The 20,134-nt window shown below is 36.3% G+C and overlaps 1 protein-coding gene across 1 annotated transcript in view; it reads left to right on the top strand.

Moving 5' to 3' along the window:
• Positions 1 to 20,134, top strand: part of LOC107726653 (conserved oligomeric Golgi complex subunit 6) — a 61,514-nt gene that overhangs the window by 28,825 nt on the left and 12,555 nt on the right. The window contains exons 5-16 of the mRNA XM_016536319.1: positions 3,264 to 3,375; positions 3,709 to 3,791; positions 3,955 to 4,025; positions 4,319 to 4,412; positions 7,394 to 7,522; positions 8,559 to 8,650; positions 9,583 to 9,647; positions 10,312 to 10,403; positions 10,589 to 10,706; positions 12,484 to 12,615; positions 12,994 to 13,161; positions 13,281 to 13,388. Coding sequence (XP_016391805.1) covers positions 3,264 to 3,375; positions 3,709 to 3,791; positions 3,955 to 4,025; positions 4,319 to 4,412; positions 7,394 to 7,522; positions 8,559 to 8,650; positions 9,583 to 9,647; positions 10,312 to 10,403; positions 10,589 to 10,706; positions 12,484 to 12,615; positions 12,994 to 13,161; positions 13,281 to 13,388 — 1,264 coding nt within the window. The remainder of the gene's footprint in view (positions 1 to 3,263; positions 3,376 to 3,708; positions 3,792 to 3,954; positions 4,026 to 4,318; positions 4,413 to 7,393; positions 7,523 to 8,558; positions 8,651 to 9,582; positions 9,648 to 10,311; positions 10,404 to 10,588; positions 10,707 to 12,483; positions 12,616 to 12,993; positions 13,162 to 13,280; positions 13,389 to 20,134) is intronic.

Raw genomic sequence — 20,134 nt, 5'->3', positions numbered from 1 at the left:
GCTTACCTGGGGAACACATGGCACCAGGATGCACTATGGGAAGAAGGCAAGCCGACGGGGGCAGTGTGATGCTTTGGGCAATGTTCATGTCCATGTCCATGTGGATGTTACTTTGACACGTACCACCTACCTAAGCATTGTTGCAGACCATGTACACCCTTTCATGGAAACAGTATTTCCTGGTGGCTGTGGCCTCTTTCAGCAGGATAATGCGCCCTGCACCAAAGCAAAAATTGTTCAGGAATGGTTTGAGGAGCACAACAACGAGTTTTAGGTGTTGACTTGGCCTCCAAATTCCCCTGATCTCAATCCAATCGAGCATCTTTGGGATGTACTGAATTGTACGTACAAGTTCAAACCATGGAGGCCCCACCTCGCAACTTACAGGACTTAAAGGATCTGCTGCTAACATCTTGGTGGCAGATACCACAGCACACCTTCAGGGGTCTAGTGGAGTCCATGCCTCGATGGGTCAGGGCTGTTTTGGCAGCAAAAGGGGGACCAACAGAATATTAAAGGTGGTCATAATGTTATGCCTGATTGGTGTATGTTCTCATTGTTCAAATTTTCCAGGTCAGATATCTTTTCCTTGGCCTAAAGCAAATCTCAAATACTTTACTGACACCGGAAACATGCAATATGATCCCAAAGCAAGCACACACGACTAAAGACATCCCCTGCATGCTTACATTAACAGACACATTACAGTTAAGGTAACATTATGTATTAACTGAGGGAACGTCTTACAGAAAGAATGATTGAAAGTTGCCCTCAGACTACATAGTTTTTGCTAATTATGTATATAATGAGGGCTCCAAAATGGGAAATGGGAAAAAGGTGTTCGTCGTAGCCTTTATAAACCAATCATAAAATCGTCATTAGGAAAATATTGAACAAAAATATTATAGCCCCTTGCTGCAGCTAACGTTACTTCCACAGGCTACACACAGAAATATAAACAACAGCTGTGCACGCTGTCTTCACATCGTTCTTGTAAAATAATAATAATTTAATAATATAAGTATACAAGCACACCGCTCTGCTGAGAGCTCCACTTACCGGCAACCGCGGACGTTATTGAAGGCATCCTGATAGTGCCTTAAATTACTAACATGAGGGATCGTCCCGGATGAGATCGTCAGGTGAAAGGTCATCATGTGGATCATTTTATTTATGGCTAAATTGTTATTAATTCATTGTACTAATATTTAGATTGGGCAGGCCTTCACAAAAGTGTGTTTAATTACAAAAAAAGAAATGGCCTTGACAAAAGGGCACTTTGGGCATCAAGGGGAAAAGGGGCAGGTGCTCAAGCACCCATCGCAGCCCCCTCTGCATGTGCCTGCTTTAGAGTGACATTACATGCTGCTTTGAACATCTAAGATCCGATCGTGTTCGACGCGTTGCGATGATGATGATGCGGTGTTTTCCATGTCATTTGTAATCGTTGGGAAGTTCAACCAATAGAAACTGGATCTCAGGTATGATGGATGAGACGATGACTAAAGACCAATCGGGGACTGTTTTACAGCGGGAGCACGCTCAGATTGGATTGATCGCTTATATTGACAGCTCTTGCGTTCGCAACAGAATAGAAGCGCAAAACTGGAAGATAAGCGCTCATCCACCAGGATCTTATTACTGCTTACTTATTTTTTTCTTTTACTTGTTCACATACAAGTGTATGTTCATGTATTTGAGCAATTATTTTAATGTATGCAGGATTTTTCTTCTTTCCTCATTTGATTGGGCGGGCCAGCCGTCAATCTGAGTGGCTGGCCCTTATGTAGCCTCACCACTTCACTATATGAATGAAATAATTTATTCTTATTAAAGCTACAAAAGTTGCTCAGTCTAGAGCAGTGAGTTATTTTCTGTTTTTGTTTTGTTGTTTGATTAACATTAATGATGCAGACAGTGGCAGGTTGATTATACTGCTGTCATTTTAAGACCTTATGCATGGATCTAATATATTGACACTTCCATACCATGATATAAACAATGTGGCAAAATCTCTAATGATAGACAGTTTATACTGTTGTCATCACTAACAAAACATTTGCATTTACTTGCAAAATGTTTGCATTCTCAATTAAAACTTTTGCATTTTCTCACAAAAGTACTGTGTTCCCCCTAGAAAACTTTATATTTGCTCATAAAACTTATGCATTCACTCACAAAACATTTGATTTCTTTGGCAAAAGTTTTGCATTTGCTTGCAAAACTATGGCACTCCCCACGAAATCCGCCATTCACTCAAAAAACATTTGATTTCTTTGGCAAAAGTTTTGCATTTGCTTGCAAAAATATTGCACTCCCCACGAAGTTCGCCATTCACTCAAAAAACATTTGATTTCTTTGGCAAAAGTTTTGCATTTGCTTGCAAAAAGTATTGCACTCCCCACGAAGTTCGCCATTCACTCACAAAATTTTGCATTCGCTCACTAAAGTATTGTTCCCCCTGGAAAACTTGTCATTTGCTCATAAAACTTTCCCCAGAGAGATTTTATGTTCACTCGCATTGAAATAATATTTTTTCCTCCCACCTCATTTTTTCATCACCATGTCCCTTTAGGGGCTCTGTAGCTTTCCACAGACAAGGTAGAAAATAGGGCCTGAAGCTCTTAATTTTATTTTACCCAGCAAATTGTCATAAGAATATGTCTTTCTCACTAGGTCAAAAGTAATATTTTGGCATGGAGGACTTTATTGTAAAATGTTCTGTTTCTGTTAATCATAGTGATGTTTTATATCATTACACCTATTAACAACAACTAATTACAAGCGGCTCCACAAAATAAATACATGGTCTAAATGCTGGTAAGGCTTTTTGGTGAGATGAAAGTGAAGACTCTCTGAGGACAGCGATTGTAATGACTGGTATTTTTCTAATGTCATTCTTTATAGATGTTCTTGTTCAAATAATGTTGTCTCAAGCCCCCTTTCCCTTTTTTAGTTTTCTACACTTCCTTTTATGGTTCTTTTTTCTTTAAAAGCATTATGTTGGGTGAAAGACTAGTAATGTGTTTGTTTCAATAGTTTGAAGTGTGCATATGGGTTGTGTTTTTGACAAGAGCGAGGGTGTCATCTAGTGGTTGGCTCAGGGAAGTTGCTTTGGATAAAATGTTCTCTCTTATGTGTGTGTATGTGTGTATATGTATATATATATATATATAATGTACATATTAGATATGACTACTGGAATCATTAAACTGTTAAATGAATTTATATTGTTATATGAATGCATTGCTTTCTCTCTTTAGTCATCAGTTGGAGGTTCGAGCTCAGGTGGCCCAGGCATTCCTGTCAAAGTTCCAGTTGTCCACCACTGAGATGGCAACATTACGCTCCGCACGAGATGGTCCCATCACTGAGGTAACCTCATGTTATCCTACAAAAAAACTGCTTGTCATTGCCCATAAAATGTCATTTGAGAACCAAAGCACATGAATGAACCATGAGATTGATTGGCAAATTATAAATGTAATAAAAAAGTATATAAAGTATAAAAAGTATCAAATATAATTCAGTTGATTTTTTTAACTACCCATTTAAAAAAATGATCCGCTCGATATTCCAATTTTTTTTTAAGTGATACGTGACTCCGATAAAACTTTCAGATGAAATCATCTCCTGCTGGGTAATTGAAAAATAAATTTAAATAGAATCATCTCTAATAGTTGCGTGAACTGTGTGTGTACTGTGCAGGACTTCTTCAGAGCGCTGAACCGTGTGAAGAACATCCATGAAGATGTGAAGGTCCTATTGAGGACTAACCAGCAAACAGCAGGGTGAGAGAGAGAATAGAATACAGTAGAATAGAATTAAATAGAGCAGAATAGATTAGAAATATACTTTATTTAAAAAAATACAAAAAAATATAAAAATTAACAATCTTGGTTCTTGCAGACTTTTTATGTGTTGATGTTCAGTGATGTCTGTGCTTTACTGCAGGCTGGAGATCATGGAGCAGATGGCTGTGTTACAGGAGACCGCATACGAGCAGCTCTATCGCTGGGCTCAGAGTGAGTGTGTGCTCTGGACCTTACACACACACACACACAGCGGAGGCGAGAAGTTTCTGGAATATAAACACAGTTGCTGCTGCCAGAGAATGTGAAACAGAAAACTGACTCAGCTTACAGAACGACTTATGGCACTCCTGGTTTACATGATGATTTTAGTACTTTAGTACTATATTTTAGTTACATAAAAGTATTATTTACAAATTAGTTACATAAAATAAATTAAGTTATTTGTGTTTTAGTATTATAGGAGGCCTTATTGATGTTTATGTGTCTGTCTTTGGTGACTGTAGATGAGTGCAGAGGGTTGACTCAGGAAACATGTGATATTCCTCCCGTGTTGAGTCAAGCTATGGAGTCTCTCCAGGATCGGCCTGTTCTTTATAAGTGAGTTCTGTCCCTTACACACACACTTGTTACAGAACACACTCTTCTAGTGCCCATAGTGCATAACAGTGCACCTCTTTTTTCAGCAGTTATTTATTTTCTTAGCAGGCATTTCAAAAGTTGTTCAATAAAGAGTTCAAAGCCATGAATCAAACCAGCCAACTCTGAGGTGAATAACGACTTTACAAATATTGATTTGAAGTAAAATATTATGGGAAATTGGGAAAACAGTTGATAGTACAAGGTTGTCTACTTAAATTGTTTGTGATTTATACAAATATATAAGTAGTTTAAAAGTATAGGGAAGCCAACCAAATGTCATTAACATTTTAAAATCGTCATTAAAGAGTAAAAGGTCTAAGAGGTTAATTACAACATTTTAACAATGTTTTTGAAAGAAGTCTTATGTTCACCAAGGTTGCATTATTTGATTAAAAATTGTGAAATATTATTACAATTTTAAATAACTTTTTTTATTTTAATATATTTAGAATGTAATCCTATGTAATCCTTTGTTGGCAAAGCTGAATTTTCTGCAGCTGTTGCTCTAGTCTTCAGTGTCACACAATCCTTCAGAAATCATTCTAATATGCTGATTTAGTACTTAAGAAACATTTCTTATTATTATCAATGCTGAAAACAGTTGTGCTACTTAATATTCTTGTGGAAACATATATTATTATATATTCATATATTTATTTTTTAGGATTCTTTAATGTAACGTTCTGGAATTGTTTCTGAAAAAAAGTATTATATTCTTACTGACCCCAAACTTTATACTTTACAACATTAATTAAATTTTAATTAATTCACAATATTAAAATGTATTAAAAAATATTAATTTAATTAAATTTAAAAACTAAATGTATGGGTGTTTCAGGTGCTGTTTACCTTTTAGCAGCAGGGAATAAGACTGCAATTCCATCATATATACCACAAGGTGTCAGTCTCTCTCATTCTTATTGAAGTAGTTTCCTGTGTTTAGTGTACCTTCTTCCAACTGACAGAACATTATAAATGAGCCACATCAATACAATGCAAAAACAACAACTTGGTTTGAATGAATGAACACAGCCAGAAAAATGATGTATTCCTACAGTGTAAATAAACTCTCTTCAGTATGTTTTGAATTTAGTTTAAATAACACAACATATTTTTGGTGAAGCCCACACAGGTTGTAGATATTATTCATACTTTTACTATTACTCATTCTTAGGGCTAGTCATTTTGAACAAACCTCTAACTGTAAGTGCTAAATGTCAGCACGTCCCACACTGTTATGCTAAGAAAATGAATGATCACTCAAATTGCATGTAGAAGAGGAGATCAGACACATATAATCAACATGAACCATATCTAGAGACCTGAAAATCATGCATAGAGACTTATGAGTAGGCTTTTTTGACTTAGACCAGTACGCAACCACCCAGAAGTCGCGTCCCTCGGGTTGGTCGTGAGACTTAAAAAATGGGAAGAAGGAAGCGGGAAGCATGACGAGCAAACGTAACTTTAATAACAAAATAAACAAACAACAAAATGAAAGTAAGCGGCAGACTCCAATGTGTATTTTGTGTTTGCGCTCTGGAGAGCATCAAAAGGTTTCTCTTAACAACGTGTTTTTGCAGCATTGAACATGGTTGCCAATCACAGACATATCTGTTGATTTCTGGAACACAATGGCCAATCAGAGGTGTTTCAGTTAGTCAGAATCCATTCACTGCTCGAAACGTCCTGAGTTCTGCAAGCTTGCAAATCCTCTCATTATAACGAACAAAGTGTAGATGTGATGTAAATAAGAGATTTATTGTGCTGTTTTTTTTTCTCACACACTTTTAAGTTTTCTTGTCCACTCTCTCTTTGTGTCTGTGTGCCCCTCTCTTTTGTCCCGTGCTCTCACTCCCCCTTTTCATCTAAGGGAGTCCAAGGCCGGAGGAGAAAGAGTGAGAGGACGGGGCCCCCAGAGTTCCTGGAATCCTTGCCAAACTACAACATCCCTCCTCTCCTCCCTTTTTCTCTGGCTGCTGCGGTCACTACTGTTTAGTCTGCACAGGGCCATTCTCAGCCCGTAGATCAAAACACAGCCACGTTTCCTAACTGCGAACGGGGCCCTCCATTGTTTTTGTCTGTATGTGTGACCCTGGGTCTCTCTAACCTAAAGTATTTTTCTCTTGCTGATTTCAGTGGCTGTTCCGAAGGTCTTGCAGTGTCTGTTTTGTTTCATGGCCCAGGCGTTTAATCTTGTTTATACTAAAGATGTACAAAACTACATATTTTTTTTAAATCAGCCAGTCTTCCTGACTAGTTGGTCTTAAGGACGCCCTGTACAATTTTAGGAGGATTATGATTATATGCATGAGCTATTGTGTTCAGAGTTGTTGCATCTCTAAATTCATCCAAGGAGTTCTGCAGTAGGATCCTCAGAAGTGCGAGATCTGAAATCTTGCAATCTTTGCTTATGAGACCACATAACCCACAGAACTGGTTTTCAACCAGGTGGCTTAAGATGACTTAACAAAGACTAAACTAGCATTAAAATAAGCTAGGACTAGGAATATGAATAAGAAGCAGGAAAACCTGGATATATTAATAATAAATAATAAACTAATATTTTTGTTTTGTTTTGTTTTTAAGAAATGTGTTTTGCTGACCCAGACTGCATTTATTTGCTCAAAAAAAAAAAAAAAAAAAAAATTGCAAAGAAAAAAAGTTTAAAAGAAGAGAGGAACATTTTTACATTATTACCTATTTATTTTACTTATCAGGCGCTGGTAAATCATTGACACTATATAAGTAAAATAGCAATATATATTGTATGTGGCTTTGAAAAAATATTTTGAATGGCTGTCAATGGAGAAAGATCCTTTTTGCTTGCAGAGCGTGTATTTAGATTGGTTAGCATGGTCCCGTTAGCTCATTAGTCAGACAAACCATGATTTCTTGAATTCATATTTAATTCTCACTCTTTGTTTTCATTCTCTCAGGTACACACTGGATGAGTTTGGAACGGCTCGGCGGTCTGCCGTGGTCCGAGGCTTTATCGACGCCCTGACCCGTGGTGGACCGGGAGGCACCCCGAGACCCATAGAGATGCACTCTCATGATCCGATGAGGTAGAGTCTACAACAAGTGCACATCCCAACCCTCCCACCCAATCATTCCATTCAAAAGCTTGCTGAAACACAATGGATGACATTTTCTCTTCTGCGCGCTAAAAATAATCTCTTTAAACCAGCTATAATTGGGGGTCATTTGGAGGGTCACGCCGTTGTTAGCAACTAAAAGCCTCTCTGATTAACATCCTCACAAGCAGAGCCCTCTGTGGCTCATGCTCCTCTATGTGCCGCATCTCTTGAAGCTGCAAATCCAATTCAGCGTCTAAGCACATTAAACCCAACCTGATTCTTTCAGGGAAGTGCTTCCTCTTTCAGAGAATTACTTAGTGCGGGTTCAGCGAAAGGTCGGCTGTTGAGATGTATGGATTGTCGCATGCTCTCCAGGCCAGCACCCCGTCAAGCTTTCGAACACCCTCCTACCCCATCCCATTTGGAACCTGAGGAGAGAACATGGGGCTCCTGGCAGAATGTCGATAAAAGTGGGAAGTGGTGGTTCTCAGAACAGCACTTCCCCCCGCTGTCCGGTATTAAAGGATATTGAGCCGATGTAATGATAGCTGACTGTGTGATGGCCTCAAATCTCAGGAAATCTATAACTCTATTAGATGTAACTACAAATCTAGAAGAAACACTCCATGTAATTATTCATCTAGCCATCCAGTTCCCAACTGTGCAATTCTGGACTAAGCTGTTTTTTAATGATGATTCCATCACTATTATATGCTCAAAGTATATGCCATTTAATGCACAGGCTCTCAACACGTGCACTAGAAAGTTTCATCCTTGTTCAGTATCGGTGCTATTTCTCATTGGAAGTTATGCAGATAAAAATGGCTTTGTATTTGATTAAACAAGAGTTGGGAGTATAATTTTAACAACCGTCTGGAATAGCAAATTTAGAGGCCTTAGAAATTTGTGTATCAATTATGATATAGAAGGCTTTATAGGGTTAAGGTAATATTGTGTCTTTATTTTATCTTTATGTCTTTATTTTTATCTTTATTTATTCTTATACATACAATCATCCAACCAGGTATGTTGGGGACATGTTGGCCTGGCTCCATCAAGCCACAGCCTCAGAGAAGGAGCACCTGGAAGCCTTGCTCAAGCAAGTTACTGTGCAAGGTACATGTCGTTCCACCTAAATCTCATAAATCTCAAATCTCATCTAAATCTCATTAAAAAACTGTGAGATTTACTGGTTCATAACTAGTTTGCTTTCAATATGAAAAAATATGTATACGTTTGGATGTTTCACATTTGTCTAGTGCCCCATTTCTGTATTACTTAATTTTTCTGTCCATCTAAAGGTTATAGATATTATGTGTCAATTGATTGTATTATATTTGTTACATATATGTGTATATTGTACATGTTATTTAAGTTTAAGTGAAAATGATTTCACTCATCCAAAGTCAGTTTTTACCTCATTTCTGTTGAAAACCAAGTGGGATGCATTCACCCATTGTAGAGTTGCTGATGTCTTGCCTCAAGGAGGTCCACTGTTTAGGTGTGATCACAATAGCAAAGCTGCACTGCAAAAAATGAATGCAATGAATGAAGCTCAACTCACAGAAGTCACTTTCCAACCAAACAGATTTCTGTATGTCAGAATTTGCATGACAAACTTGAACCCTTTGTAAAATATGGGTAAGGAAATCCTTCATCCTCACACAAAATTCCTGATTGTTTGGATACTTATTGAAACGGCTTGATTTTGAATGTAAAATTTTGCTAAGCGATAGTAATTGTAGTAATTGTAAAATTGTTGGGAGTTTCACATGAGGCCGACAGGTTTGCTATGCAGTTTCTGCTATTGTTCAAGTTCATCTTGCAGATTCCCTGACTAACCATCATAAAGTTGCTTTGGTTTTGAAAGTGATCTACACTATTGACAATGGACAGTGGACATTTTATTAGCTGAAATTTTACTAATGTTAACCACACCTTATGACCGTACACATTTTAAAACTGGTTAAACTCATGTTGTTGGGGTTTTACTTGTTTCTCTGAACGTAGTTGAGTTGTAGATAAATCATTCTGCTGTGTTTGTGCAGGGGTTGAAGAAAACATGCAGGAAGTAGTTGGCCACATCACTGAAGGAGTGTGCAGACCACTCAAGGTGAGATGGAAACAGTGTCATTAAGACTGATATTTAAACTTTTATCAAAAATATCAGCCTGGGCTGGAGCTGTGGCCTAGTTGGTTAATAGTTGTGCTCAATAGTGCTCAAATGGGCGGCCCAAGTTCAAGTCCCATAAACTCTTCTCAATCCCATAAATTCCTTGATGATCTTTTTTCATGAATCAACATTTGTGCTTTCCTTGGGACTATGTAGTATCATATTTGAATGATTAATATTTTAACAAACTCGGTAGCGCTTTACAATAAGGTTTCATTTGTTAACATTAATTAACTATTTTAGTTAACATGAACAGTAATTATATAGCATTTATTAATGTTAGTTCATATTAATTTCAAAACTTACTAATACATATTAAAATTACTAAAGTTGTATCTGTTAACATCAGTTAATGTACATACTATGAATTAACGTGAACATGAACATTTTTATTAACTAACATTAAAAAAGATTAATAAATGCTGTAAAAATATATTGTTCATTGTTAGTTCTTGTTAGTTAATGCATTACTGATGTTAACAAATGAGACCTTATTGTAAAGTGTTACTACAAACTTTTTACTGACTTAAGCGACAGTGAATAATGACAACAGAATTGTTGATTTTTTTTCTTTCTTTATTGTTTTGTTTTATTCCTCCACTAGGTGCGAATTGAGCAGGTGATCATTGCAGAGCCAGGTGCTGTTCTTCTGTATAAACTCTCCAACCTTCTCAAGTTCTACCATCACACCATCAGGTACACACATCTCTGTAAATGGCTTTATTGGGTTTATTGTCTTAATTTCATACCACAGTTGATGGAAGACAAATCCTTCTTTTACTGAAGAGCAGAGATCCAAAAATATAGATCCATTTTTTAGGTATAGCCTTTAATATTGCAAGATGCTCCAGTTATTCTGAATGCATAAGTCTCCCTCTTAGTGGCATCATGGGTACCAGCGTTTCCTCTCTGTTGATGACCATTGATGAGATGCACATGCTCAGTAAGAAGATGTTCTTCAACAGTCTTAGTCTCCATGCCAGTCGCCTTATGGATAAAGTAAGTAATTATCAGTGTTGTTATTGTTAAATAAAACTAGAACTTTTGGGTAATTGAAATAAATATGATATAAAATTAAATGTAAATATTAGATGAAAAACTTAAAACTTAAAAAAAAAAAAATGATACAAATTAGAAAGGTCGCCTTGGCAACTAACTGAAATAATTTCAAGTACTAAAATCACTCAAAATAAAAATAAATTAAACCCATATAGAAATAATTACAAAAAACAAAAACTGATACAAAAGCACATAACAAAATTACTAAAACTTGAACTAAAATTGAAAGGAAAACGGAAAATATAAAAATATTCTGAAAATATAAAAACATTATTCATAATATTTATAATATAATAATATTTATAGTATTTAAACCATACTTAAATAACTCATCCCAAGTTTGATCAAATCTCTCCTTTTGTTTTAATGTTGCCACAAATCTGAAAAGGTGTATAAATTCTGATTTTTTTTTTTTTATGCCAGTAAACCTGTAAACTGCCTTACCAGCCAATGATAACACTTTAGAAACTGCCTAAAAACAACCCAGAACACCTTAGCATTGGGGCGCTCTAAGACAGCATCCCATCCCTATACCTATATAGTGATGTGCCTCATGGTCATTCATGAGTTGGATTTGGTTTTCACCAGGCTGAAAAAACGCATTCTCGCACCAGGCATTCTAAATTATCCCCAAAATATCCTTAAACACACACACACACACACACACAAAAACAGCACTTCATTGATAAGTGGATCAATAGCCAGAACAAGATGGCCTCCGCTCTACACTTCTGAGAGAATTATCGCCTTAGCAGCACACTAATCAAATCACCTCAGGCTTGACGAATCACCCTGACGTTGCTCAGTGCCAGGAACACAAGCCTGAGCTAATAAGCTATATTAGAGGCAGCAGAGCTCTAGGTAGTGTTCGCCTAGCAGGGTGTTTATTAGCCAGGCTTCAGAGGTGTCAGTCTTGCTGTCAGACACGCCTGGTTTGATTTTGAGGGTCTTGAACATGAGTTAGAACAGTAAATACTGCTCTTAAAAGTCTGAATGTACGGAGCTAAAAATGTTTTGTCAGAGAGTCAATGACATAATGCTCTTTTTTGTGTCTGAATGTATATATAAAAAAAAAGAACATTAAAAATGCACTTTATACACAGTGATATTAGTACATCTCACAATGAACATTTTTAAAAAAAGTTTTCCTGTGAAATTTATTCACAATATATATAACTTGTTTTTTTTGTTAAAGATTGTTAAAAGTTCTTGTTTTCTCAGGTAGAGCTTCCACCTCCTGATCTGGGTCCCACTGCCACCTCAGGCTTAGGACGTTACGTATCGCTCCCTGACGTTGCTCAGTGCCAGGAACACAAGCCTGAGCTAATAAGCTATATTAGAGGCAGCAGAGCTCTAGGTAGTGTTCGCCTAGCAGGGTGTTTATTAGCCAGGCTTCAGAGGTGTCAGTCTTGCTGTCAGACACGCCTGGTTTGATTTTGAGGGTCTTGAACATGAGTTAGAACAGTAAATACTGCTCTTAAAAGTCTGAATGTACGGAGCTAAAAATGTTTTGTCAGAGAGTCAATGACATAATGCTCTTTTTTGTGTCTGAATGTATATAAAAAAAAAAAGAACATTAAAAATGCACTTTATACACAGTGATATTAGTACATCTCACAATGAACATTTTTTAAAAAAGTTTTCCTGTGAAATTTATGCACAATATATATAACTTGTTTTTTTTGTTAAAGATTGTTAAAAGTTCTTGTTTTCTCAGGTAGAGCTTCCACCTCCTGATCTGGGTCCCACTGCCTCCCTCACTCAGACTCTGTCTCTCCTTAGAGAGGTTTTGGCCTCCCATGATTCATCAGTTCTGCCTCTTGATGCCCGTCAGGCTGACTTTGCACAGGTGACTTTTCTTTTTATGTTTTGTGGCAAAATCCAGTTAATTTCCACCTCTTAGTGACTGAAATGTGGCTGAAATTTTTTGAAAGTGTCAAGAAGAAATACTCACTGTTTTTGTTTTCTTTTGTTTTTATTATATTTATTATTTTATATTTATTTATTCTACATTTCTTAAATGGATGTTAAATGCACTTTTTTTGTGTTTCATGCAAGAAATGAATCATAATCATCGTTGTCGTAATATATTTGTATTTATGTTTATGCATGTGCAATATCCAGATAGGCATGGAGTACTTTACTTATGCAGCAGTTTTGTTTTGTTTTGTTTTGTTTAGTTGTGTCCTTTTTTTAAAATCCCATCATCATCAATGCTGTTTCTCAGGTATTGTCCTGCATCCTTGACCCGTTGCTGCAGCTGTGCACGGTATCAGCCAGTAACCTGGGTACAGCAGATATGGCCACCTACATGGTGAACTCCCTATACATGATGAAGACCACACTGGCGCTCTTTGAGTTCACAGACAAACGCTTAGAAATGTTGGAGTTTCAGGTGTGTTACATTATAAAATGACAAATTATAAGATAATTTAGTTGTTAAAATTGTGATGAGTCAAACTGAGTTAAAATGTGATACATTTTGTATTTGTTTTTATTGGCCAATTACTTTAGATTGAGGCTCACTTGGACACTCTAATCAATGAGCAGGCATCTTTCGTGCTGACTAGAGCTGGGCTTAGTCACATCTACAGCTGTGTCCAGCAGCACACCACAGAGCAGGTGAGAACAGATGTGAAAACCACTTAGGATTTAGGTAAGGATCAGCTTTTCTTGAATAGAAAGGAATGTTAGGGATGCACTTAAGGATGCACTTAATTTTTGGCATCATTGACATCCCTGAATCAACGATGAACTGACTTTAACTGAAAAATTTACTGTTTACTATTATCCTCTTTTTAGAGCTGCTTTACGGCAGAATTTAATTTTGTTTGCATTCTTGACACTATTTTTCCTGTTTCCTAACAGGAGGGTTAATTTTTCATAAATATATAATTATCTCACCTAAATGTTTGATCATGCAGTGCATTTTTGTTTTTACAATGGGGCAATTGCTGCCCAATAGCTTACACAAGCCTGATTTTGTGAGCTGTATGTAAGGCGGCCTTATGTGCGTGAGCTTTGAGTGTGCATGAGCGCACCGTCTCTAGGAGAGCGCACGAGTGCTGAATGGCTTAAAAACTGGCAAGACTTAAAAAGAAATGCAGTTTAGTGATGATGCGACACTGCTTTTATTGTGCAAGTGACAATTCCGGTGTTAACTGTGCAGCATGTAGCTTGTTATTTAATAAAGAAATATGAATTGTACCTCACCTTCAGCTTTATAATTATTTTACCCGCATCGTACAGAGATTGAGATGTTGCTGCTGCATGTCATGCCAAACCTCTCACAGTAGGTGCGTCGTCAGCTTGAGATCGGTTTATGAGATTGGCTTTTATAGACACCGCCGATCAAACTTCCCGAAGCGATTATCGGCCGATCGCGATTGGTAACCGATCAATCAGAGCACCCCTAGTTGTATTTCCATTATTGATTCTGCTATTTTCCTTTTTAACACTATCACTTAACATTTCTATAGCTTTATTTGAGGTGTCAAATTTATGTTGCTGGAAACGCTTCCCTCCACTGCAGTTGTCACATCATTCTCCATTCAGCATTCAAACAGCATGTTGATTTCGGTTATGACGGTGTACTTGGGGGTCTTCCCAAGATGTTCCAGGTTTCCCATTATTATGTATAATCTGAACATAAATGTATGTCCTTTTGTGTGAAAGGACTGTATTTTATTGAAGTTTATTTGTGATTCTGAATAAACTTCCCCAGATATAATATCTTGATATCTCATTAATTAGAGTGTAGAGATTTTGCTTGAAAGCTTTAAATCATTCTGCACATAAACATGTTTGTGCAATTCCATATTGGAAGCCTTTCATACTTCGATAGTTTTGCACAATAAAAGATAATGATTAGTTAGAATATTTATTTGTGCTATATAGATTTCTATCATATCTGTTGTCCTATTAAAATAGATTTTGTACACACACTCTGAAACTTAAATTCAGCAGTTACTCTTTAATTAGAAGACATATTAGGGTTCTTTGAAAATATAATATTCCAGCAAGTATGCTTGATTAATTACCAAAGAAGCATGTCAAAATGATTCAGGAAAACAAGATTTTCTTATCAAAGTGATAAAATACTGTGTTGCAAAAATCCTGAAATTTACTAAATTAAATGCAATTTTCTGGTGTAAGTTTAAGGCAATTTTTGATCTGCAGGTAGGCATTCTAAAGCCACTGAATCATTCTCAGACATAATGGAACAACAATGGAACCACTTGGGAGAGAACTGTCAGGAAATGTATTGCTTTGCACAAAAGAGGACAGTGGTACGAGAGGAATAACTAATCATGGTTTTACATGTGAAAATATGGCCAAATTAACAGAATTTCAAAAACAATGGACTTGTGTCAAGGCCCCTGAAATAATCAGGCATTCACTTTAAGTTTTTATTTTAAGATTTTTTATTTTTTTTTGGAAAAGAGCAGGAGAATTACCAAGCAAGTGTCTCAGAGCTGGCGAAAGCAATGAAACTAATGGCTGTTTCATCTCACTGTTGTCCACAATGGAGATACCTTCTGTAGTCAAAGCATAATAAACTCATTTAGCTTTTCCTAAGGCCCATATTTATAAAAATATTAAATATTTACAAAATATAGAATATAGAGGAATCCATACTCTGGTCTCATGTGACCAAGTCAATCATTTTGGATCTATCAGCATCTAAAATGGTATGGCCTTGCTAGGGGAAGTTTGGTGGTCATGAAGATTTTATATAGGGATGTATGATTGCTGAAGATGTGGGGGGAGTTGTGCTTTATCAATGGTGTCATGAATTCACACACCATTGTGTGATGTAATAGAAAAACTTGAAACAGAAGATGCTACCCTCTCCTCATTCCCTGCATTGTTGAGTTTTCAACATAACAGTGACTATATGCAGTACATTCTCCCAAGGTGAAAATCCTTCAGTGTATAAGTGTTTCACCCAACCTTATCACTTTTGAGCACCTATGGGGGATTTTGTAGAGACACTCGCCTAAAAATCAGGGCATTCAAGGAGGTCATCCTCCGGGAGTTAAACAGAATAGATGTGACAATTTTTTGCCATGAACTTGTACACTCAAATGCAATGAAAGGTCAGAGCAGTATACTTAAAGTTATGGAGGACATTTCAAGTACTAGAATATTACCTGTTTGTTGAATGTAATCAAGAATATAGTCATTTCTGTAACTCTTCATTTAAAAAAATTAAAACTAGGCGGTGAAGCCACCGAAAGTGTTCAAGCGGCCATATTATTATTCCCTATCTGCAGAGGGCATAATTGACTAACAGCTAAAACCTTGACCTAAAATCACCCGATTTGAAGTGCCTCAGTCACAAGATTAGTTTTTAAGATATATGTATGTAAATTCATTGTTACTTCAGATGTTATCTGAAATGTTTATGGCAGGATAAGCCATATATGGAAATCGTTAATATGGGTGTGTCTGCTGCGCACTTGCCAACACAAGTAACTGATCCAACACAAATGAGCACTTTGTCCTTTGTAATACACATGTTGAGGATCTCATCTGTCTGATGTTCGTCATGTTCATCTGATGTTCGCTACTGTACAGTATAATGAATATGATACGTAACTTTTTAATATGCAGAGGAAATTCCCGGCATTAAGCAAATAACTGTTTACATGCTTGTGTTGTAAGAATGTACAGGAAACTTCAGATATAAAAACACTGACTCGTTAGGTGATGTTTTCTCATTAAAATCAATCTATTTCTTGTTAATTCAATAGAATGTAAGGGAATACTAGAGAATACCGATGTGGTGGCGTGGCGGTTTCAAACTTTTATGACATCATGAGCAATCCAGTTCTCTATTGTAGCTCAGTGATGTGAACTGTGAACAGTCTTCAAGTTGTCTAATGAACAATATTACTTGGTGAAAGAAATAATTCATTAATTTTTCAATCATTATTTTTATTACATTATTTGTAGTGTCATTCATGTAATGCACAAGATTAATAATAAAAATCTATTATCATTACTAATAATTGTAATTAATTATTGAACATTTGGTGTCTTTTATTATTCTGCTCTTGCTGCTGTTTTGTAAAAGCAAGAAGCTCTGGAAGGCTATGTGTTACTACTATTATTATTATTATTATTATTATTATTTTGCCACCGTTAAGGGGATGTAGATGCGAATGATGCAAAATGTTATGGCTCATTACTTTAACAGTATTTTGAAGTTTGTGAAATTATAACCTCAGACAGTTCGATCTTTGAGCTCTCATTTGCAAAACACAATTTGTGGCCACCTTTCCCCTTTCATATCGCCTCCATCACAAACGTACACACTAATAGCGCACATTACTTCCTTATTATCTTTCTCTCATTTCACAGGAATAGTCTCTATTGTTTATATGTCTCCTGTTTGGACTTTATTACCATGGTTACCCTATGGTTAGGCTCATTAATAAAATCACATAGTGCGGATTTTCACTCAAATTCATCACATGGCAGGAAATGGCCTGAGACTGAAAAAGAACACAAAATAGAGCTTATTCTTGTAAACATGATTACCTGTCCACATCTGTGTGCACATTTACAGCAGCCTGTACATTTACAGATTAGATGGAGCAAATGATTTATTTATTTTTGTTTTGTTTTGTTGTGTTGTTGTTCATTAATGATTTGGCTTTGCACAGCTGATGTTCAGAGCATTCAGCATCTTCTAACATTGTGTGACATAGTTTATTGTTTATTTGTGAAACAAAGATTATTGGAATAGGTTGCTTACCATTTATGAGAACAATGAGAACAATGAATGGCTCTCATGAGCTGATTTTTAAAAAAAAATCAGATTCCCAAAGAATTGATTCCTATGAACCGGTTCATTTAAATGAATCAAAACTATACAGTGTGACTGGTGTAGTGCAAATGGCTTATAATTCATTTTAGTGAAGCAGCACAGCCGGTGTAGAGTGAATGATTCTGAATCTGTTCTTTTGAGCCAATCTAATACACACTGTACAGCACAACCAGTGTAGTCTGATTCTCGAATAAATGAATCTCATGAGCTGATTCTTTTGAGTAAATCAGAAACATACAGTACAATGCAACCAGTGTAATTGGATTCCTGAAAGAAAGATTGTTCCACCAATGAAGTGGCCATGCATGTGCCAGTTCTTTTTAATGAATCAAAAGCATAGTGCAACCAATGTAGTCCAATTCTCAAACAAATGACTCTTAGGACTTTAGTGAATCAGACATTTATTTTAGTGAATCAGAAACAGTGAGACCAGTGTAGTCAGATTCTCAAATGATTGATTCTTCTTCTAATGAACTGGTACTGAGCCTGTTCTCTTTAATGAATCACTTAGAGCAGCTACTAAATTGCTAGTTACTACTTTCATCATTGCTTCTAAACCAATAATTGTTACTGTTTTATGTTGTTCCTACGACTTTTGAAACATAATCTTTTTTTATGAGTGTCCGAATTTACTAACCAGCTTTTTCTTTCAAGTTCAGTTGAGTAATTTTTCAGGTGAACCAGTGAACTTTGTGACCCTTTTGGACATGTAGCGGCACTTTAAGCAAGGTGTTAAATTATAGAAGACCGGCGAGAAAGCAGAAGCATTGAAAGTAAGCATGAGTTTGTGTGTGGGTCTTGGCAGAGCAGCGCTGTCTGGGCATTTCCACGCCTGTCCTCATCACACACCCCCGTAAAAGGCTGGCATGTGACTAAGCGTCTTTGGACACCTGCTGTCCACAGCACAGGGCACAACTGTCTCGCCTACTGCATCAATGTCTTCTCTGTCCACTCATGCTGTTAATTACGGCCTGTCTTTATATGGCTCATGCTGCCCACAACAGACATGATTCATGAATCTGGGCTTAAAAAGAGAACTTTGTGTCTCATGTTGATGGCATCATTTTAAAAAAACGTTATGACCCTCCAGATTGTGTATGCAAGAAATGGACCAGTAGACACTACATGAAGATCCTGCTGATGTTTGATCTTTTGTCCTCTGTTCATTAAAGTGTTGCAGTGGCATGTTAGGCACAATGTGAAGTACCTAGAATCATATTACTTTTATAATAAAACACTAAGCCATGAGAGGTGTGTTACAGTGATTCAAAGTTTCTAAAACTTCCTTAATTGTGGTAAAAAAAAAATAATAATAATAAGTGTGATGCATGTCCCATCATGTTTTATTGTCATTATTAAGTGGTGTAAAAAGCAATATGGTAAAAGTAAAAATAAAAAGTAATTATTTTATATTTATATTCTATATTTAAATTATATTACAAAAGTAAATAAGCTATTTAAATGTTATGGCTGTTAACTAATAAATGGCCAAGATTATATTTAATATATGTTCTTTACTATTTTGTCTAAATAAAGCCCTAAAAAAAACAAATTGTTTTTAATGCTACAAGTATATTTAGGCATTACAACATTACAGTGTAAAATGGATATTCATTTTGAGATTTGCTAAAGATTACATTTAACAGCATCTTAGATGATGGAAAGGGTAATCTTAAAAAAAAAAATGAAATGGAAATGACCATGTACAATTAAATAGCCAACACTAACTGGTATATATCCAATTTTGGCTGATAAATAAAAAAAAATCTCTAATATCGTTCCATAACATGGCCCAGTATTTTGAACGTTCCTAGACCGAAGACAAAAATGAATAATGAGTAGTATAATAGTATAAATATATCGAACAGTTCAAACTAAGCAACTTCAAACCAAACTTTCTGTTGGTCAACACCGCCAATTTGCATGAAAAACTTCAACCTGACACAAACCCTGCATAGGGAAATGCCCTTACAGTGCCTTGCGAAAGTATTCATGCCCCTTCATTTTTTTCACGTTTTCTTATATTGCTGCCTTATGCTAAACTGCTTTAAATTACTTTTTTCCCACATCAATCTATACTCCATACACCATAATGGTAGAGCAAAAAACAGGTTTTTAACATCTTCGCAAATTTATTAAAAATAAAAAAACTTAAATTATTCCATTGCGTAAGTATTCATACCCTTATCTGGGACAGTTAAAATTTAGCTCAGGAGCATTCATATTGCTTGTAGATGTCACTACACTTAGAGTGAAGTTAACCTATGGCAAATTCAATTGAATAGGTATGATCTGGAAAGGCACACACATCTTAATAAAAGGTCTAACAGCTGATAATGCATATGAGAGCAAAAGCCCTGAGGTCAAAAGAACTGCCTGTAGAGCTCAGAGACAGGATTGCGTCAAGCCACACATCTGGGGAAGAGTTCAGAAAAAATTCTGTTTCACTGAAGGGTCACAGAAGCATGTAGTCTCTGTTACCCTTAATGGAAGAAGTTTGAAACAACCAGGACTCTTCCTAGAGCTGGCCTCC

The sequence above is a fragment of the Sinocyclocheilus rhinocerous genome, unplaced genomic scaffold (assembly GCF_001515625.1).
Source record: "Sinocyclocheilus rhinocerous isolate Xijiao unplaced genomic scaffold, SAMN03320098_v1.1 scaffold974, whole genome shotgun sequence".
Taxonomy (NCBI): domain Eukaryota; kingdom Metazoa; phylum Chordata; class Actinopteri; order Cypriniformes; family Cyprinidae; genus Sinocyclocheilus; species Sinocyclocheilus rhinocerous.
This window is presented reverse-complemented; position numbering and strand designations above follow the sequence as displayed.